The 22,810-nt window shown below is 31.7% G+C and overlaps 2 protein-coding genes across 2 annotated transcripts; one reads left to right on the forward strand and one right to left on the reverse strand.

The window, feature by feature from the left end:
* Positions 1-351: 351 nt before the first annotated feature.
* LOC132744983 (uncharacterized) lies at positions 352-12,254 on the reverse strand. The gene is made up of 17 exons (XM_060733810.1): positions 11,973-12,254; positions 11,353-11,506; positions 10,844-11,207; positions 9,761-9,848; positions 8,958-9,229; positions 8,453-8,669; positions 8,082-8,219; positions 6,924-7,118; positions 6,223-6,376; positions 5,600-5,738; positions 5,068-5,276; positions 4,726-4,823; positions 4,058-4,225; positions 2,912-2,966; positions 2,122-2,324; positions 1,743-1,827; positions 352-1,278 (listed from the first exon to the last, which is right to left on the reverse strand). The coding sequence occupies exons 1-17, from the start codon at positions 12,093-12,095 to the stop codon at positions 1,046-1,048; spliced, it is 2,895 nt and encodes a 964-aa protein (XP_060589793.1). The 5' UTR covers positions 12,096-12,254; the 3' UTR covers positions 352-1,045.
* A 3,757-nt stretch (positions 12,255-16,011) lies between these two features.
* On the forward strand, positions 16,012-21,385 carry LOC132744972 (SCO-spondin-like). Its single transcript, XM_060733792.1, has 5 exons — positions 16,012-16,532; positions 17,466-17,517; positions 18,780-18,956; positions 19,910-20,375; positions 20,890-21,385. Exons 1-4 carry the CDS (start codon positions 16,245-16,247, stop codon positions 20,113-20,115), a joined length of 723 nt encoding a protein of 240 aa, XP_060589775.1. The 5' UTR covers positions 16,012-16,244; the 3' UTR covers positions 20,116-20,375; positions 20,890-21,385.
* The last annotated feature ends 1,425 nt before the right edge of the window (positions 21,386-22,810 follow it).

Raw genomic sequence — 22,810 nt, forward strand, 5'->3', positions numbered from 1 at the left:
CCCAGACCAAACCGAGTCTTAAATATTTTCAGTTTCTCTGTTATGGGCTTTTTTTATTTGAAATTTCTTTTTTTATTTTGATACCCAGCAAAACCATTAACATTTAATGCAAGAAATAATTTTCCTTTCTTTGCAATTATAAGATGCAGATAGTTCCAAAAGTAACATTGACTCCAGAAACTATGTTCTCCTAGATCTATAGTGTATAAGTCAAGATATACAAGTAAAAAATGTACAAAAAGATTACGTTGTTAAATATATATTTTGATATATGAATTGAACTATACCAAAGAAAGATATAATAACATGACATATAATACATTATTAAATGAATCTGTACCATTATTCTAAGTCAGTATTTTAAATATTAAGTTGGCAGAATTTATATAACCAAATCTATTCAATTAGTCAAAATAGAAAAGACAAATTTTTCTGGAGCAAAATATATTTTCGGAAACGATTACTTCTATTATTTCACGCCTTATACAATATATAACAAAAGCACTTTCAGCCATTATACCACGTGATATTCCAACATAAATCATTCTTGGACCATTTCTTATCAATTTAGCCTCGTTTTATATCCAGAGTCCAAAACGTCTGTATCAAGTTCAAATCACACCACATTTAGACTCGTGTTCATTTCCACAGTCCAAAATGTTCATATCAAATCCACATTACCCCCCATATAGCCTCGTTTTTATTTTAGAGTCCGAAATATCTTAAACAAATTTATATTGTACTCCATCTAGCCTTGTTTTCATATCGAGGCACCAGAATCCATTGAAATTGAAGTAAAAATGTTCTGACAAAATGTCAAAAATGTTGGTGTGAAATAAAAATGGTAATTAAACATGGTGGAAAACAATACTGTCTTATTTTATTGGACTTGTATCATTGCGAGTGTGGAGAATAACGAAAATTTATATATAATAACTCAATATATTGATTATTCGAAACTGGTTAAGTAAACATCAGCAATGCTTCAAAGCTTGTTTTAAATGAAGCAGTACACTTCAATCAAGTCTTGCACTTCAGTAGCCATCTAGATACATATACTCTTCAGATACTGCATCGAATTCACACCTTGTTGAACAGCATGTTCCGATTCCCTCCATGCCATTAGCAATGCCGCATGTTGCTGTTTGATGTTGGCCTCGTGCTGCTTTATGCACCTTTCTATGTCCTTTTGGTCAAGTTGGAGGTCTTGGCCAAATGTATACACATCCTTTGTGATTCCCTGAGCCAACTCAATAAGTACACCATCAGACATTTGTTCTGTATTAAATGCAAATATTAAAGACAATTAGCTGATGTTTCGCTTTATCGTAAAAGAAAGCCATTAAATAGAACAAAATAGAACAAGAAGCTGTCGTCATATGATTTCAGACAATCTATTTTGTTTTAGCTGTATTTATATAACAAATGAATGCAATGATATATAATTAATTTATTTTTTTATTTTTATTTGTTTCTTTATCACACATGGAGATCGTTTTTACTTTCAACATTTTCGTTTTAAACTAAACGTTTATTCATTATTAAATAAAACGTTGTGTGGTTTTGAAAGGAATAATAAAGCAATGTCAAGTTCATTATATTGTCGTTTAAAAATGCTTATGCTATTATTATTTTAGAAATGGTTATAAGAATAAAAGTTATTACTTATATTAAATTCTGCTGTTATTATGAATTAGAGGATCTATATGGTTAAGTTATTGTTGTGTTTAAACAAAATGTACCTTTTTGATACCGCAAGAATTTTACACAGGACTCCGCAACATCACCATGTTCAGTTTGTTTTAAAGCTACCAATATAGGATTCACCTTTAAAAGATATATTTTCCTAAGCAAGCGATGAACCAAAATGTTAATCAAACTAACACTAATTCCTTTAAATTAGATCATTATTTGCCATTAATTGTAACATCCTGTTACAGAAGCAATAACCTTTTTCATAATTTTGTTTAATTTAGAAACGAATTTGCAACATTTTCTTTTTAACAATTTGTATTATATTTGAAATACATAATTTGTCTGTTTGCTTTTGCCCAAGAAGTATAGAAGAGAATGGTTATGGTCTTCAAAATAATCATTATGATATATCAATTATATTCGTACCTTATCATCAGCTATTGCCTGTTCTTTCAACCAGTCTAATAACATCACCTTACATATGGATGTGTCTGTTTTTTCTTCCAATTTCCGTGAAGCAATTCTATACTTCGTGGCAAACTTGCTGCCTCCCAGAAGACATTTTAAAACTGTTCCCCACGTGCCATTCATGCACAGGGTACTAGCCAAAAACGATGATAGTGATGTCACTGTTAAAAACGTAAACTATAATTTTGATCATGATTCAATATACACAACTTTTATTATTCATCGATATAATTACATAATGTTTAGAATAGGCAAGGAGGAGCACCTGAAGTTTTCCTACACCAGTAATACTGGAAAGTCCAAATTTAACATTTAAGAGTGTTATTGCGATTTACAGCCTGACCACAAACCTAGAGGAGTAAAGGGTATTTCATACATACATGTAATTCATTTGATGCATGCATTATCTTCCTTCATGCTTAATATAAGACCATGACAAGGGCTGTTTGTCGTAGCTTAGATCTTTAGAAGTGGCGGCATGACCGAATGGTTAACGTTTCAGACTAATAATCTAACGATCGCTAGCCGCATGTGTCAAACCCCAACTGGGGCAAATCGTTGTTTCCTTGAACTAGGTACTGTCCACTTATTGCTCAGTAAGGTATGATTCGAAAGTGTTTCTATAGCCTATTAGGCTCATAGGTTCCTTTCCTACAAAATCGACTCTAAAGTATTCTCTGTATAATCCAAAAGATATGTAAGATATAAATATAATTGTCGTTCATTTAATATTAAGCAGTATACTTACAGTAATAAGGAAGCCTTACTCGTACTGCGTTGATTGTTATGCGTTGTTTTCGGGGCTGAAACGTGTAAAGCCAACTATTTTGACAACTGGTTTTTCTTTTTACTCTTTAGGTTTTAATATATGCAGGTTAATTCAGAAAAGGTAATACTAATAAGAATTTAGTACCTTACAGTATTTGTTGATACTTTTATCATATATTATGGTAAATGCATTATACATTATGTCAGAATTGTTTACAAAAGATCCTAAAGAGGTGCCTTGCGAACATTAAGAAGTAGAACAGTCCCAATAGTTATTGAATTGATACAAGTCCAACAAAGTTTGTTTTCATTTAGGAATATAGTTGAGGATGAAGCACATGTTTGTTACATTGTCCTCTTTACGATTCAATTATATTAGAATAACTGTAATCAGCTGATAGGCTTAACAATGGATTCGATAATCTACCTGATAATGAAAAGGTCGAATGCATATTATCTGATAATGACATAGCAATTTTTAGTGCCGAAACATGTTATCATAATTTAAATCAAAGAAAACTAGTTTTAAATCAATAGTAACCATAACAAATCTTGTGTTGTATATAAGCATTCTAGTACTGTATTTTACTTGTTCTAGTGCTTATAAATTTGTTTTAAGGATACAATGTCATGTATACCCAATGTTTTTATAATTTCCTTTGTTACCTTGTAACATTATTTTACAACCATTTAGAGATTGTGGAGCCTTATGCCGTATTATACTTTAGTCCTTTAACACCCTAGACAGTTTGTTTTCATTCACCGATTACCAAAGGTTCTTTAGATTTACCTTGTACTATATGTACATAAAAGAGACAGTCTACTTTCGTGACGTTTCTGTATATACAGGAGTAATATATGTACATGTATTGATCATGTGATATTTCTGTTGTCTATGACCTCTGTACATGTTATGTTGATAAAGAGTCTCTTGCCGGTGATTCTGTGTTGGGGAATGCGTTCATTGAATGGCACCCTCCTTTTTCACTTTGTTTTTCATTTCTTATATTTGTTTTAAGATTTACAATGCACTATATTAAATGACATGTTTTATTTATGTATTTTTACTGTGTATATTGATGAGACTATGATAAATGTTTAACAAAGTAAAATATAAAGCAACTACCTTTGGAAGAGATATCACTAATTCAACTTGAGATCCGTCCTCATCTAGTGTGTTACACATGATTTTGCCAATATAATCTGGAAGGTCTTTTTGCTTCCATGAATCTTTCACACGAAGTGACAAGTCTAAAGATGCGCCTCCCATATACGTCAAATAAGTTAATATTGGCTTAAATACGATACAGAACAATAAAATAATGGCTCAACAATAAAAGATATCGACTATAATACGATGGAGAACAATAAAAGATATAAAAGATATTGGCTAAAACTTAATACATAATAAAAAAAAGAAATTAAAGATATTGGCTACAGCATGATATAAAACAATGATAGAAATAAAAGATATTGGCTAAAACATAATAAAGATTGATTATCGTCAGATATATGTATATTTTCATCTATTACAAAGAAGTTAAAGAAAACTACTTATAAGTTAATATAAAATAATATATTAGTAGTTTGAGAATTTGTATTAATCGATATGAATATTTATGTAGGTATGTTTGACGTTACTTGAATGTCATATTGCATAATTCTTTGCAAAAGTGTCATGTAAGTAATAGGAGTGTCACTTTTTCTAAAATTTCATAATTTTAAGTCAATGCTTATGATTAAAAGGCTTTAAATACTGTATGGTTCAGAATCTAATGATTTTAAATCATTTACCTTACTATCCTTTTCACTATTAAAGTCAATGTTTCCCGTACAGGAAATCTCCACCTTCTGACCCTCGTATAAGCTAAATTCATTGCTTACATCTGGACCTAAAATACTCAATCAATATGTAAATATATCTATTTACTTTCACTATAGAAACATGCATAAGCGTAGAAAACAATGGTGCTGCATCACACAGGTAGGAATATTATCTCATTATTTACTGTTATCTTAATTAAAAAGACATATAACATATTTAATAAAATATGACAAACAAGATCATTAAGGAAGGGCGGCGTTCAATGAACGCAACCCCTAAAGAACCCAACAACACAGGACACAAAGTCATACCTTTTGTATATCCATTTTGTTCAAGAAATGCTATCGTATCATTTAAAATCTCTCGCCTTACAACTCTAAGAGCACATTTTGTCATATCACCTTCTTGTTGTTTAGCGACCAAAACAACGTTGGTCTTGTTGATACATTTGTGCAAAGCCTCCGCTAGTAGTGGTACATTGTCCTTTGGAAAGCTAGCCGGCACATCTATCTCCATAACTCTATCATTTCAATAGCATTATATTCAATTATATCTTCGAAAAAATTAATAATAGCTCTAGCAGATTCAATTTTATCTGTAGCATATGTAACTATAGCATATATTCAATGTAATAAATCTCATTTATCTGTTTGTAAGGCATTTATATTCTTATAAAGGATTCAAATACCAGCAATGCTTTAGAAATTAGAAAGATAATATCATTTAAATGTCATCCGCATAAACTGAAACATAAGACAAAATAGATATAACAAATAACGAAATAATCGGACAGTTATTGATTTGGATTCTTAAAATGATCAAAAAAAGAAGATCAAAATGTACGTGTATTTGTTTCTTCCAGGAGGAAGTGTCACTGTTATATCATCATGTTGTCCTTTAAATCCAACATCAGCAAATTTCCACGATTTGTCTCTTGATGTCAAGAGTTGATATGCTTTTCCTCGACGAATATTTCTAGTGTCTGAAATGTGTTTTCATTTCGTCATTATGCCTCAGATATGCTATCATTTTAATTTCTCAAACACGTTTTTATTTTTCCTATCTTGTCACAGTTTCTACCAAAATACTTATCAGCTTTATTCATAAACTTTCTTCTGCTACCTTTTCTCCGTTGGCAATTGGTATACTTAAAATGAATCAGTATTTTGTATGGAAGTCAAATACTTCTTTATTTACATTTCGCTACTTTAACAATACATAACTACATGTTCAGGGCCACTTTTCTCAGTTATGTAACATTTAGCATGCTTTAAATTCATTATCAAAACATTATTAAGCACATGTCTGACATTTCTAAGGAATTAAAACATATGAATTTCCGAGGCATTTTTCTGTGCGTTTATATAGATATACGATTGAAATACATGTATATGAAAAATGCTGGTCAAGAACATGCTTCTGCAGAAAAGGTGATACAATTTCAATGCTCTTTAAAATCCCTTTACCTTTGCTTTTTGTAGATTTTAGATCAATCTCAATAGCAATGTCCGGTCGTTTCGCGCATAACAGTGTCACAACAGAGCTGGCAGCCAGTACGTTGTCAAAATCCTCTCTCTCCTTCTGGAGCGATGAAATGGTGTCATCTGAGACAGATTGTACCTGGATGTATAGAACATTGATCAAAGTTTAGAAGCTGTTGAGCAGTATTGAGGGAATTGAGAATACCGGGTATGTTAATTTTATATAACCTACAACTATTTTATCAAATAATTATGTAGAATACTTTATTATGCTTAGGCATAATCTTAATATTAAGGTACATTAAAAACCGGAAATGATATAATATTTTTTTCTCAAAACCAATTTATTATTTTGATTGTAAGTATGTTGTTTCAGTTTCTCATCGGCATGATTTTTTGTTCCTTTTGCACTTTTGACTTTAGTACAGTAAGAGTGATTTAGTATTTGTTAAAGTAAAAATACCACTTTGCGAACATTTTCCTACTTAAATGACAAATTATTTCACAGTTAGCGGTACATTACTCTCGTGTGAATATCATAGTGATCAATTACTAGAATTAAAAATGATAAAAGAACAACAACAACACATGTATGCCTGTTCTTAAGAAAAAAGAAAATGTACTAACTTCTAAGAATGTAAAATATGCCTTAAAGCTTTCTATATCAAATTCGTCGAAATACTTGCCATAAGTTTTAGTTCAGTTTCCGTGTTAAACGCATCTCTTGGGACAAAGAGCCTAACGTTTTTGTCCATTGTAGACTGTACGGAAATACCAGGTTTATCAACAATAATAGTTTGACATATTGGTCTTGCTACAACAACTGCTTGAAATGAGTTAAAATCGTTGATCTCAACGCCAGCTAGATTTGAAATCAATTTCTGAAATAAACCAAGATAGTTCATTTGTTAGACGAGGCCATTAATGTACATATATAAGAGCATAACCGAATGGTTAACGCGTCGGACAAGTAACCTAATGATCGCTAGCCGATGGGTTCAAACCCCGTTAAAGGCAAGTCGTTGTTTCCTTGAGCAAGAAACTTTACACTAATTGCTCTGTACTTGTTGGTTCCAGGAACGGATTCAAAAGTGTGTCTATAAGCTTATGGCTTCCTACACATTCGAACGCAAAGAAATTTGTATAAACCAAAAATTGTACAGAAACAAAATCCAATCGCTCCATTTTTATGAATAAAATCCAATCTCTAAATATACATACAAATATTCAATATATTAATGTCAATCAACACGACATTGATTTCGTTATAACTCTTACAAAATAAGTGAATCCCAAATATAAGATTTACTGTGTATTCGGAACAAATGTGAATGCAAAACTATACATACATCGAGTGTGATATTCATTTTTAATTTGTGTACGAAGCCAATAGAACTTGTATTGATCTTAACAATTTATAATGATTTATTCATTTCACACCATAGTTTTTATATATTTTGATAGACATTTGACATGAAAGTTTGACTCTCCCCTCAAAAATGAAAAGGATGGAGTATGATATGCGTTTGATATAGATATTTTAGAGTTAGGAATCGAAAACGAGGATAAATGGGTCTATATGAATGTGATGAGTCATTTTGGACTATGAATATAAAAAACTATGCTAAATTGATAAGAATGAATTTAATTATGATTTCTGTTGGAACATCACATGGTGCAAACGTAAAATGTGCATTTGTTCTAGTTTATAAGGTGTAAAATAATAAGAATTATGACTCCCAACGACATATAAGTTTTTATACAGTACACGTTGTAACCCTCATAAAAGGAATTTTTAATACTTCATGTCTAACATGTTATAACGCAAAGCTTTTCGGACTTACATCTTGCTTCTGCATACGTGAAGTTGCAGGTAACGGTGCGACGGTAATCCACTCATTTCCGTTCAGCGATATCTTTACAACAATTTCATCCCGTGAACTAATATCTTCAAGATAAGGGATGTAAATTCTTGTTGCCACCTTCAATAAAAGAAAGTGACACAAGTTCCTTTATTCTAAAGAAACCAATTTATGATAATGACTATAGAACAATTATTCTTAATGTAAGATATGTATATATTTTCAATAGGAACATTTCCAAAGGCCATTACATTAATACAATTTATCATTAATTTTAATGTTGACCTTATTCATCAACAGTTTTCTGGTTTTGAAACGCAATAGTTTCTTTATCTAAATATTTATCTTGCTACCTCTGAATGTAAATTTCCTCTTCTAGACTGTAAATCAATGAGGGAGCTGATGATCTTTTCGCCAGGGTCAAGAATTTCTATCACAGGATCAACTTCGTCACTCTCGTTACATTCAATATCATCTTTTTCAATGTTATCCGGAGGCGATGTCATTACACATGCAATATTTGAATGGTACGCTCGCCTTCCGTCTACCATATCGCTGGCTCTGTTGTAGCTATGACATGATACCAACACAACATCGATTGTTTTATTTAAATAAATCATATAACAAAGCATTATTGCAATAAGATGTTAAACAAACCATAAACATTTTAGATTCGTACATATACTACTTTCTGAACGCTGAATAAACATTCAAAATTATCTGCACTACAAATTTTTTGTACAAACTTTGATATATTGTCTTTGTATTTCATAAACAAATCTACTCTATACAATTCCCAAAACAATGGGCTTTTAGTTTAAAAAAGATTAATATTACTTTGCGGTTGACTTTACTTACGTCACTGAGGTCCAGTTGTTTTGATCTTGTCTCCAAGCTCTTTCCTCTGCCTCTTTCTGTAAACGTTCCTTTTCTTTTCTTTGTTCTTCTCGGCGTGCTTGCTCTTGCTTTCTCTTCCTCTCCATTTCTTCTTGCCTTTTCTTTTCCTTTTCAATTTCCTCTTGCCTTTTCTTTTCCTTTTCAATTTCCTCTTGCCTTCTCTTTTCCCTTTCAATTTCTTCTTGTCTTTCCTTTTCTCTTTCTATTTCTTGCCTTCTCTCTTCTTCTTGTCGCTTAATCGCGGGTAAAACATTGCGTTGTATTATAAAGTAGTAAATTTTTTTAATGAATCTAATAAAATAAACAATCATCTTACAACGATTTCTAATTAGTCTTGCCGATTTTGTCATGCTCATTCAATTATTGATTGTTTTAAGATTTCTTATGACAGTTTTGATTAATGTCACAGACACTTTTTGAGGAAACCTACTTTGTAATTATTTATCTATTCTAATAATTCATGACGTACTCACCTGAATTGACAAAATCTTTTAATATATAATATATAAATCTATTTCTATACAACATATTATATCCCACAGGTAATGAAAGCTGGTATATCACAATTTTCAAGAGTCTGCAATTATTTTATATGGGATAGAGTTCACAAATATACTTAGGTAAAAAAATAAAGACAATACTTCTAGATAAAAAATAAATATATTTCTTGACACACTCCTATAAAACACAACATTAAAGCAGCGTTTAAGTATGGCAAGTGAATATGGATTTACATCCTGTTCAGCTTGTTGCTCTCTTTTTACCTCTGCTATTTCTTTACGCCTTCTTTTTTCATCTTCTCGCTCTCCCTTTTCTTCTTTCCCCTTTTTCTTTTTGGCGTTGTCGTTCATTCTGTTAAACAATATGATTTTTTATTATTATTTGAATAACTAGCTTAAAATGTTATATTACTATTAGATATTAATACCTTCGAAACCGGGTATCAGTTATATTTTCCAGCGGATTATCAATTCAAACATTAAGGTATGTTTATATTGAAAAAAGTCTTCAGTGCAGAAAATCATTATTAAGGATTGGAGTAAAGAAAATTTTGATGTTAACTCTATTTATCCGATTTTTCACCCTGTCTGATTTCTTCTTTTATTCATTCATTCTTGTTCTTCTTTTTTAAATTTCCTTTTGCAACTGCAATTGCATAGCAGGTTATTTGAAAAATCTTAAAAATAAATGATGAAATATAAAAAAAAGCATTCATCATATCTACCCGGTCAAAACGTACGCACTTCATAATAAGAGGGGAAAGGGGTAAAAGGAAATGATTTCTTTATCTTTAAATGTAAAGAAAAATACAACAATTATTGTCGAGTATATTAAAATGTTATCATAATTAAATTATCTTTCAAATCACAATATATTTTTAATATAAAAGGGATAATAATTTTAATACCGGTATATCTATTTCTTGATTTAGGTGTTCAACCTTTAAAGTCGTCTTCAGAGTTTGTTATATTTTTTCTGAACCATCGGGATCTTTGATTCCAACACTTTTAAGTGTTGAAAATTGAGTACTGCTCGAAAATGGAGTACCGCTCAAGCCGGTGCTAGAGGATGTGAGGGATGTAGCACTTTTCATTATCCCTCATGTACAGACTCAATCAGACTGAGACTGCAATTACGTGTTATTTTGTAGTGATTGATGCTTCTTGGGGTCACACTTTATCCAGATTCATTTTTCAATTTGGTCAGTCATTTTTCATATCATTTATTATAATACAATACTAAGTGTACGCCTAAATGATTAAAACAAAATGATTCTTCAAAACCATCATTGTAAAATGTTTGATCGCAATAGCTACATGCATATAATTAAAACTTTAAAAAAATACCTCTTCTTATTTGATTCTCCTCCTTTTCGTTGAGTATTTTCTTTTTTGTTTTGTTTGTTTGCGTTCCGTTTTCTTTTTTGCTTTGCTGCACTATAATCCTGTACATCTTTCCAATTTTGGAGACACCCTTGTAATTTATCAATATCATCACCACAAAGCTGTGCACCATCTTGCAGTTTTGCACAAACTGCTTCCGTTTCTTGTAGCAATACTGATAGCTCGTCTATCATCATTTCTTTTGCTGCCGTTTGAAGTTCGTGCGCTAGTTGAAGCTTCGGAAGAGAAAAAGATTCGCTTGAATCATATGCTTCTTCGTCTGGATATGTTGCAAAACAATCCGTGTCTATCGTTGTTGGTGAAGTAGCTGAAATTCGAGTGTGAAAAACACTAGAAAAGCTTTATTAATGCATTTGTAAGTTACAAGTTACAAATTTTGTTCATTTTTTTATTCAGAGAAGCAATTCCACTTGACTACTTTGGATATCTACTTAATCTTACGTACATCTTACCATTTGCTCGAAGTTCTTCTAATAGAGTTTCAATAGCATCTTGATTGTTTTCTATCAGAATTCTTTGCGCGTCTCGCAGTTCTTCGATTTTCTCTTCTACTTTCTCTATGTATAATTTTACTCTCAAAATTTCTGAGTTGGCTCCCTTTAAAACCTTAAATATTTAAGATAAAGAACATTTTGTAATGGATGAACATACTTATCAAAATATATACTTCAAAATATACTTCAATAAATAGAAAATACTTTGTTTGATTTTAAATACCAATGGACAGAGTCACTATGAGGTTCGAAAAAGAATTTAAGCCAGTGCAAACATATGAGCCGCGTCACGACAAAACCAACATGGTGCGTTGCTTACTGCAACTTTGCTGCAAATTATTCAAAAAATATAATTACTTAATTTAGTTAACCTGATAACACATAGGAACTATTAGAATCGTATTTGAAAATGTTTACTATGTTAATAGTTTATAATTTTATACTTTCATGATCTACATTTTTTCTTTAATTATGTTATGTCATAACATTACCATAAACAATGAAATACAAAGTTAAAAAAACTTTTTTAACAAACTTTTAACTTTTTTTAACATAAATAAGCAAAAATTGTACATTACTTGTTTCACTTTTATTTTGTAATTTTCCACATCAGAAAGGCTTTGTGGCGGATCTTTTAATTTCCTAAATGCATTTATCTGAGCAGAGATAACTGATAGTGCTTTACATTCTTGGTCTGCCATTTTAAAATGCAGTTTGCTCTATTAAAATAATGTAAATATATTTGAGTTTGACGTTTTTTATTACCTTTATATTGTCTTTGATTTATTATACACTTTATTCTATGTTTATTAAGTAAACAAGCAAAACTATTCACATGCTGTCGATACTGACAACACGTAAATAGTAGACATTACACTTTAATGTCATATATTTTAGGAACTTCCTGGTTCGTTTAACGCTAATATCATGAAGATTATTTCATAAGATTTGAAAGTTAGGTACATGTCAAGTTGTAAATACCTTTTTCTATATGAACCATATTTGATATAGTGTCAAGGATTTACATCGTACAAAGGGCCCTTGAGAAAAATAAAATGTAGCTTAAAGATAAGATTTTATGTAGTTCATTCCTTACTTATTTATTAATTAAGAGCTGATATACAACATGGCATTTATTTGAGAAAACCTTTCAACAAAATCATAATCACATGTTTCTACATTATATTTTACTATGAATTTTAAGAGTCTGTTATCTTTTTTTCAATTAAGAAATTATTTAGGAATATATAAAAGCATTGGGAATTGTATTACATTGTATAACAAAACGGACATTTGCGTTTTTCAATCAAATTTATACCACGTGTATAATTTGTTATTAAAGTGATATTAACATGTTTATTTTGTTGATTTGAATTAGTAATATATAGAGGATATTTAAGTTTTTTCTATAAATACATGATTTATTTTCATCGAGTGGTATGAAAATAAATATTTCATGAGTGGCGGTAGCCACGAGTGAAATATGGTAATTTTCATGCCACAATATGAAAATACATCATGTATTTTTAAAAAAAACTTGAATTTTCTGTTTATTATATACATTTTTCTCATTTTTGACATTAAAATTTGAAAGACTTTCCCTTAAATTTTGTGTACTGGCAGAATTTAAAAGAAAGTAGTCCGGCAAGACACCGGTAAAAATACGGAAAATATGTTTCACTGCAGTGAAAAAATTTTTTTTTTCAGTGAAAATACGGAAACTGAAAATACACATTTTATTTCATCAATATTTCTCAATATTTCATTTATAAGTATATAATAAATTTCATTATATAAAAAACTGCCCAACTGTTTTTTTTTTTAAATTGAACGTTATCGATACATTCTGAATGATATGTTTATAAATTTCCGTTGATCAGGTCATTACAGATTTTATTTATAGTATACTATATTACTGAACACAATTATAACAAAATGTCAAGTTACATGTTTTTTTATTTTGACCTGGAAACTGACCATTTGCACTTTGGATAGGTAAATTGTCATTTTAATATAACCTGGCTTTTTTCAATTTGCATCAATTAAGTTAATACTAAATACTTAATCGTTGGTCGGTACTTTGCTAATTTGCATTTTGAAAGCTAAGATTTATTTCATATTTGAAATGAAATGATGAAAAGAATTGACATTTTGGTATGAGATACCTGCTTTTAAGTCCTTAAAGTAAAAATTATATACGAGGGTCATCCTCAAGGGCAGTGGGTATAATCATAAATGGTTCATTGTATTATATATATATTAATTTTTAACATGTTGGCCGTAAATCCCCATACATCAAAACGATATTTTGACCAATAAAAACTACATTTTTCATAGGTCAATCGTAAAATAATGTATGATCCGTTTGTGTGGTATGTATTTAAAACAGTTATTTATTACAAATATTACAGGTTAATAGCTTTGTAGAAGTATGACTCTTTAAATGAGTCTGCGTTCAAAAATAATATTTGCTATAAGACACCTGCCCCTCATCAATTTGGGTTTGAATCCCGACTTTGGATTATTTCATGTGAAGAAGCTATCCAGCTTGTTATGGAACGTAGAAGGTTCAGCATAACCGGAAAGTCGACATATACTTTAACGGCGTACCCCATCCTCAAACATATTCCCATATTTTTTTTAAAAAAAATAGATAAATTAACCATTGAAAAGTATAATATATAAGAATATCTGTTCATCAGATGTCTACTAGTTCATCTTCACTTGCTGCATTTCTTGCTTGGACACCCTTTGATGTTTTGTAGCAATGCTTTTCTTGTTATATATATTGTATGATTTTATCATAATATACGGAAAAGTGTTAAAATGTACAAGGTTTTGTTTTGTTTTTATATACAAGTATTTAATAATTACTTACGAATATGCTGTTATTATATTCGAGCATATTGTTATATTATTTTGTTAAATACGAATATTGTCATTATATACCATTATTGAAATGTTTATAGAAAAAACATATACACATGTATATATATTTACAGTTGTATGAAAATGAGATCAGACATGGCATAAAAAATAACAATTCTCTTCCCTGAAAGGTCTTACATGTATATTAATAGGAAAAAAGCAGGTTTTACAATACGACAGTATTGGTATGTAGACGAGAATTGTTACAATAAACATTTTTATAACATGCGGGTCTTTTGTCATTCATTATAACTATGTACAACTACATTGTTATATGTGATAGAAAGAGCATCGAAACACGAGAAATATATCTGATTTGTATGAGGGGGTGTAGCCCCCGAGTATAAATTAGATTGCCAAGAGTTTTGCTGTTTTTTTTCTGTTTGTATCATAGGCAAAATTAAATACACGTTCCCTGTTGTAACAGTGTGAAACTCAAGAAAAAGTAACCAATGAACCAGTTTCTGAATGTGGCATTTCAATTGTTATTTCTTTCTTTGTCGTTATAAAAAGTAAACCACATAAAAAATTAGCCAATCAATGGGCATGCTCTGGAGTGCGGGAAACTAACATAACGCACTGTGCATGTATGTGTATACGATTTAACTCTGACACGTTTTCAACAAAAAGGTCCCCAAAGATTTACTATGATACAATTTATAATATAGTGTATCTTAATTGATGGCACATTATGCCTAAGGAATTATGCATTATCAGTGCTGTAAAAAGTCGTCTGGTGAAATAGTTCAAGATATATTCATTATAGTACTCTATACTCTATGCACAGAAGCTTGACATTCTATCGTTAATTGAAAAATATAAGCAAATGATTAAGAAATAAAATAGATTATCAGAAAAATGATAAATAATTCATATTCAGCCCGGAGCAGCGAAATCAGTGACGTCAGCGCATGGAGTCCCATGAGTTGACATTAGTGTGAACATTGACAATTTATTATAATTTAAAATATCAGCGGTTGTTAAAGGTATAACGAAATGGCTAAACCAGTTTGCAACGCTTGAAATGAGATAAAATTTGTATCGATTGTGCCAAAGGCGTTGTATCCATGCGTTTATTTATTGTATAGAGGGGTATATTTGCCTTTTTCTTAATTATTTGCTTATAGCTGAATGCCGAGCTCCTGGGCTCTTTGCAGCTTATTTTTATTTGATTTGATAGAAACCCACGTAAAACACATCATTGAATACTTAACAATATAATTTGTTTCTATAAAGATAAAATATTTATGTTTATTAGTCAGATTATCATATTTATGTTTAATAACGACTAGAATAATGTATTTTTTACATTTCCAAATTGCATATTGAATTCCCAGCTGTGTAAAGCTATAATTAAGCAGATATATGTCACTTACAATTGAAGTGTATAACGCGCAATGTATTAAATTTATGTTAGTTGCAGTAGTTTAAGAAGTGTGATAGGTAGACATATGAGCCGCGACACGACAAAACCAACTTAATGAGTTTGCGCCCAGCAGGGATCCAGACCAGCCTGCGCATCCGCGCAGTCTGATCCGGATCCATGCTGTTCGCTATCAGTTGTTCTACTTGTTTTCTGGTTTGTAAGCGGACAGCATAGATCCTGATCAGACTGCGCGGATGCGCAGGCTGGTCTTGATCCATGCTGGTCGCAAACCCATTATGTTGGTTTTGTCATGGCGCGGCTCAATATGGCAATAACAGTTGCTACGCTACATGTAATGTTTTAGTTTTGTAGGACGGAGCTGTCGTTTTAAGTGTGAAAAGTAGATCTGGGATCTTGTATCACTAACAGTTGCTACATGTAACATCTTTCCTTTAATCATATTTTAATTGACAACTTAGCATAGAACTTGTGTGTCATCAACGAGTATATTAATCAGTATGTTGTTGGACTGTCAGATTTAAAGACATTTACAAGTATGATAAAGAAGTGTGTATTGCTCGTTTTTCTAAAGTCAATTCATGCTCTCGTTGAATTTGGAACGTTGGATTTCAATCTATGCCGATCTGAGGAAAATAAATTTTCTGTTTTGATTGGAAGGACGATAGAACAATGTATGGATGAATGTCTTGCCCGAGAACATTGTAAAGCATTCAATTTTAGGACAAGAATGAAGATTTGTGAACTATTTGCAACAACAAGTTCAGATCAATTTAGTCATGGAGAATGTCTTTATGCTGACAAAAAAGATCTGCAAACAGTGCAGGTACTTATTACAGATTTTACTATTTACAATGATTAAGTTTGTAAAGTAAGAAATGTTTCAATATAACCCTGAGTGTGTTAAATCGTCTTTTTGATAATAGTTTCTGATAAATAACTGAATGGAATTTTAAGGCCCTGTCACACTAAACTGCGCTTTTACTGCGTTTGCACGACGTTGTTAAATTAAACAAATCGCCGCAAGATCGCAATAAAAATGTGTGATGTTTTTGATGACATAAAGACTTCACGGAGTCCCCAAGGCTATCATGGCGATGCTACGGAGCTTCCACGGCGTTTTCGTCGGCGATTGTCTACTTTGGGACTGCGCTTCTACGACGTTCTTTGCGCTTTCACTACGCATTTACGCATTTACTGCGTTGAGATCGTATAGCTCCGTAAAAGCGCCGTGCACACGCAGTATAAGCGCGGTTAAGACGCCGCACAACCACCGTACAAGCGCCGTGGATAACCACGGCGTTCATTCGGCGTTCCCTTTGCGCTTTCCCGGCGCTCCTGTTGCGTTGTATGAGATGCTACTGAGTTGTTACGGCGCCCTTACTGCAATCCCACTGTGCTCATTTTAGAACGCCGAATGACGGCGTTGCTATGAGCATGTTCAAAATGCGCGCCGTCGGTCGGCGTTCTATGCGACTCCACTACGATGCTGTGGCGATGCTGCGGCGATGTTTGCGATCTAACTGCGCTCATCTCGGCGTTTTGAATTTTTTTCTTTGGACGCCATGACAACGCCGTCCTAGTGTGACAGGGGCTTTATTTATGATTGGAAAATGATGTGAAAAATTCACTTAAATTAAAGAAAGTAAACTATAAGATAAAAAAATGACAAAGACTGTAACATGTATTTGCACACCCATTAACTTAATATTTTTTAACTTTCCTCCCTTAATTTCAAAAATAATTACTCATCTTACAGAATGACTGCAGTATTGGTGAAGTTCGAGAGCCGAGTGGATGTGTCGTTAAAGGTATAACTTTGATTTTACAACGTATCATTTTTATTATTTTTTTACTTATGATTTGAAACATGTCTCTTAATGTTAACAAACAGAGTCACGCTTTTAGGCATGTTTTCGTTTCTATTCCGTTTTTAAGTGCATTAATGCATGTGTTTCGATTTAAGATAAGCATTTGCGATTAGTAGAGGATTTACCTCTTATTCATCAAACACTTTTCATACACATGGGTGCTATATTCTTAATGGAGGCTTTCTGTATATGAATTATTAATATTCCATAGAAACAAGAAATTAACATAAAAATATTTAATAGAAGAAAACTTATTCGAACTCAAAACTACACATCATCGTTACTTATAAAGACATTGCTAAAACCAAAATGTCGACTCACTGAAGTGTGTAGTTGAACATATTGAGGAAGTCTGAAACTGATATCAATTAATAATGGTAAAATTGTTACGTGCATTAGATAAATTTGAAAAAAAGTTAATTACTTTGTCAATTAAGTTGCAACGAAATGGTTAGCAACACGATCAACTATTTAATAAGTGTTAATTTCATTTTGTTTAAGTGACTAAGTATGACGTTAAACCATGACGCGTTTATTTAATATTTAATACAAATAGGATAGAGATACAAAAAATAGAAAATCATATACGTGGAAATAATGAATAGGCTTCGATGAAAAGATCTACTAGTGAAGGTCAAAACGATTGTGAAAATGATTAGAGAACCTGAAAAATAATGCAGACTATGAAACAAAACAAACAGATTTCCTATATAGAACCTTTAGAAAAAGATTGACCCCTTAACATATTCAATATTTTAACAATGTTTATAAATAAATGATTGAAATGATAAATGTTGCAATGTGGTTTTGTATTAAAATGAACAAAGAAAAACATGTGATCTTTTAAGATGCAATTTGTATTAAATACATGTAATAATATAAAAATGAATATATGGAAACTGACATCTTATTGAAATTATACAATGATTAAACAGTAGGGTTTCATTCAAGATAAGATTCATAAAATCTTAATCATACAGTTCCAGTTATTTAAGAAACGAGTAAATAATTTATATCAAAGTTTAACGTTAGTATACACTTATATACAAATATACCTTTCAATGTTTTTCATTTTTATATATATATTTTTTTTGAATAGTTATGCTTTTAATTCAGCTATTCATTATTATACATGTATAGCAAAAGTGTAGCTTTATTTTACTAGTAACACGTGTGATTTATTATATTATTATTGCCTCAAGAATGCATTGATATTGTCGTCCCCGGAAATGGAAGGGTCCTTGGCAACATGAGGAAGGTTGGAAAAAATATCAGGTACAAATGTGAACACGGATATAAAGTTAAGGACAATGTGCCTACACCTGTTGCTGAATGTCTGGAGACAGGACTTTGGAGCGCCAATGTTGAATGCGTTCACAGTAAGCACATTTCTGTCGTATGAATATACTCTAACTAGTTCTTCAAGAAAAAAACAAGAATGAAGATCAACGGGCAACGTTCTATATCTATCTATATCTATAACGGTTCTGCCATCTTGTAACTCTTAAGTCTTATTATGCCCCTCCTTGCATCGCCCTTGTGTCAAACCATCTTATAAGTATGATTATTAACTTGTTTGTAATAGTATAAGGTGTTTATAAGCCATATATTGAAACATTTTGAATTTAACAGCGTTCGATATTCATCTTTGTACATTTTTAATCGTAACCAACGGACGTAGTTACTATTATACATATTTTCTTATAAGATGTTAGTGCTAGTAAAATTGGAAGTGGTTTACTTACCTAAACTCCAAATCATTATTATGTCCCGATCAAGTTGAAATGAATAGGTTAAAACAAAACATATCATGTCAAAAGGTTTCACGTGTTATCTATGTTGTTATACGTAAATGACAAAGTCAACGTTGACCCTTACAACCGGAAAGTGTGTATAACTTATCGCCCCGCTGTGTTCCTCAGATGTATGCATATGCTTCATACTGTTATGGTGACACTTTTGTTTGTCTTACTTGTTAATTTCTCGTCTACAGTAAATATCTTCCATTTTGCCCCCTAGTTTTAAACAAATGGCATATCTTAAGATCAAAGCAATATCTTACACTCTGTCTATTCAACTGTCGAGTTCATATGAATTATATTATAATTGATAAGTGTTCATAAAAAATCTTAATTGTTAAAATTGCAAATAAATCAGTTTAAAATACTTGAAGGAACTGATATTCGATCCAGTTGTTTGGATAAGTTGTTGCTGTTGAGTTGTTGTTTTTTTCTTATACTTCTTAAATAAAACAATGTCTAGGTAATGTGATAAAAGTAAAGTTTATTTATTGTTATCCTTCCTGAATAAGTTTTACATTCGTGTCCTGTAGTAACATACACCTGGGCAACATGGACTGGTTGGAGTCAATGTAGCGTCTCTTGCGGTGGCGGTGAAAGAACTAGGACAAGGTCATGTACCATTCCTATACAAAGCATTGATGATGTTCAATGTTTACAAGATGATCCGACCTTTGATACAGAGACATGCAACCACCCAGTTTGTGAAGGTAACACGACCAAAAACTTGTTCTACTAGTTGAAGAATGTAATATCATATAGTACTTTAATAAATACTTGACTTTTAACAAAACGGAAGTGAAATTATGTAATGAATATTTGAAAGTCTTTGTCATTTAAAACGAAGTGAATTTCTGATTTTTTTCTAAGCCCCGACCATAGGAAATCTTTGCACGGTAGATGCAGACTGTACAGAGACTGAAGGCACGTGCATTGGAGGGAGATGTTTCTGCAATTATTTGTATAGATACAACGTGACGTTAAGAAATTGCATAAAGGGTAACTAGTTTTGCTTATTTGTATATGTGACTTTCAAAGGAAATTTAATTCACATGTGTACAGCATTATTTAGTTTTCAAGATATGTTCATCATAGTTTAAGATGAAACATTTTGAGTATGTCATTTTTAGCAAACAACTAGACTCTAACAAAATGTGACTCAAAAGAACAGAATTAGAAAAGATATTAATCAAGATATTAATATGTCAATACAAAAACAAAATGAATGCCACATTCCATTTAGTAAACGATTACTTTTTACATAACGTTAAACTCTATTTATATTTATTACGGTTCTGCCATCTTGTAACAACTCTTAAGTCCAAACTCTCCCCTCCTTTCACCGCACTTGTGTCCTCTCCACATTTGCAGTTCGGTGCCTTCTTGGTGTCCTGTTGGTGTGACTGGATTGTGTCCGGGCTGCGTTCTGTGAATGACACATTGCCTCTTTATTTTTCTGTTACATATGATGCTTTCGAAGTATTCTGAATACCATTCTTTTAACATTTTACAGTATGTGACACACTGACAGATGAATTTGATCTGTTCGATAATATTGTCATCAGCGGGTACAATGATATAGAGTACATGAGGCCAACTGACAACGCAGAAAGTTGTGTACAGGCATGCATAAGCAACATAAACTGTCTTTCTCTTGACGTTTATACAGATCCAACTGGAAATATGCTGTGCAATCTGGCAATAGTGACACGTGACATGATGCTCGATGCATATCCTGAAAATATAATTAATTATACGCCGTGGTCAAAACTTTATACTAGGATATGTATTTGAACGAATATGTGAAAATAATGTGTTTCATTAGCAACATACACTTCTTTCATATCGACAAATTGTACTGTCGTAAACTTAATCACTCAACGGATACTTGATTTAATGAAAAAAGAAATGATATGACATTCAAAAATAATTGTAATAAAATACTTATACATTTATATGTAATCGATTGAATCTTTGCTTGTCAAATGAATGATATTTTGTCCTAAACTTAAGAAAAAAAATTCTGGAAACAAAGTGATCCCTCGGAAGCATTAATCACAACAAAATAACATAAGAATTGCAGACTCGGTTTGATTGAGTCTGTACATGAGGGATAATGAATAAGTGCAACATCCCTCACGCCCCCTAGCACCGGCTTGAGCGGTACTCAAGAGCGGTACTCAATTCTCAACACTTTATAGTGCTGGCATCAATGATCCCGAAGGACCAGAAAATATAACAACACTGAAGTGAAGACTTTGTTTTGGATTGTCTGATTTAAATTATAAGAGAAGCAGCTATAATAGATTAAAAAGTTCATTCCTAAATACTAGAGCATCTTCATATAAAACGTATCATGTTTGTTCAAGTTATGGCGGCCGTGGTTAAATAAAAGCCCTGTTCTAGGGCTGTTGATTTTACATTGTCTCGTGTAGACAAAAAATTAATTTCAAAAAACATTCTTCAAAATACCCAAAGAGCCCGGAGCTTAGATATCTTGTTTGTTATATGGTATTTTAAATAAAGTCTAGTTTCTACAGGGAAAGACTAAGAAGATCAAGCCAGACGTCTCCTCGGTGTTCACTTTATTTGACAAACAAAGACTCAAATACAAAATAAACGTTTTAAAACATTTTAAAGTAATCTTCTTTCAAATTCCTTTGCCTAGAAATACGATATTTCCTAAGGAACTGTTATGTGATGTGTTACTTTCCTAAGGAACTGTTACGTGATTTGTTACTTTCCTAAGGAAATGTTACGTGATTTGTTACTTTCCTAAGGAACTGTTACGTGATTTGTTCCATTCTTGACTTAAGGTTCATCATCGGCACTGTCCCTTGATTTTACATAGATTCTCATGTAGGATATACCTCCAAGAAATCTTCAAGGGTTAGAATTTAGATATTTTGCGTGAACCATTTTAGAGTTAGACACTACTAGGTTTATTCATGATCAAAATTTGCAGTTGTTTAAACTAGGAACACTGTGTTTAGCATTTAGTATTAAACAGTAGAACTCTGCAAAAGCTTTTCCAATCAAATATGATTCGAATCAGCTGCTTAATAAGACAACGCTTTACAGTCCGACATCACCAAAAGGAGGTCATCTACTCGTGATTTTTTTCAATCAGCCAATCAACGGGAACGCTTTTGGGTCTGACATAATCAATAAGAGGTCATCTACTCTCGTGCGCTTTTTAATCAGCTTATCATTAAGAGGTAAAGTCCTATAAAATCCTAAATAAACCTTTAAGTTAAAAGTAAAAGATTTGGCGGTGATCAATAAGAGATCACCATCTCGCGACTTTCCAATCAACAGATTAGTGACCGCTTTTGCGTTCTTAAAAGTAATGCACTTTCTCCTTTTTTAATCACTGGCAGCCTAAAATGTGTTATATTTACGCTTTAAAGATCTTACGGGTGAATAAAAAATGT

Source organism: Ruditapes philippinarum, unplaced genomic scaffold, assembly GCF_026571515.1.
Source record: "Ruditapes philippinarum isolate M1 unplaced genomic scaffold, ASM2657151v2 ctg632_1_1_1_1, whole genome shotgun sequence".
Classification (NCBI taxonomy): Eukaryota; Metazoa; Mollusca; class Bivalvia; order Venerida; family Veneridae; genus Ruditapes; species Ruditapes philippinarum.

Bases quoted from the DNA above. Each gene is read 5' to 3' on its own strand.
- LOC132744983 (XM_060733810.1), bottom strand. From the start codon at position 12,095: ATGGCAGACCAAGAATGTAAAGCACTATCAGTTATCTCTGCTCAGATA. The intron at 11,507-11,972 runs GTAATGTACAAT...TAAATATTTAAG, and splicing joins ACAAAATAAAAGTGAAACAA to GTTTTAAAGGGAGCCAACTC. The intron at 4,226-4,725 runs GTAAATGATTTA...ATCGTATTTAAG, and splicing joins ATAGTGAAAAGGATAGTAAG to CCAATATTAACTTATTTGAC.
- LOC132744972 (XM_060733792.1), top strand. From the start codon at position 16,245: ATGATAAAGAAGTGTGTATTGCTCGTTTTTCTAAAGTCAATTCATGCT. The intron at 17,518-18,779 runs GTATAACTTTGA...TATTGCCTCAAG, and splicing joins GAGTGGATGTGTCGTTAAAG to AATGCATTGATATTGTCGTC. The intron at 18,957-19,909 runs GTAAGCACATTT...CGTGTCCTGTAG, and splicing joins CAATGTTGAATGCGTTCACA to TAACATACACCTGGGCAACA.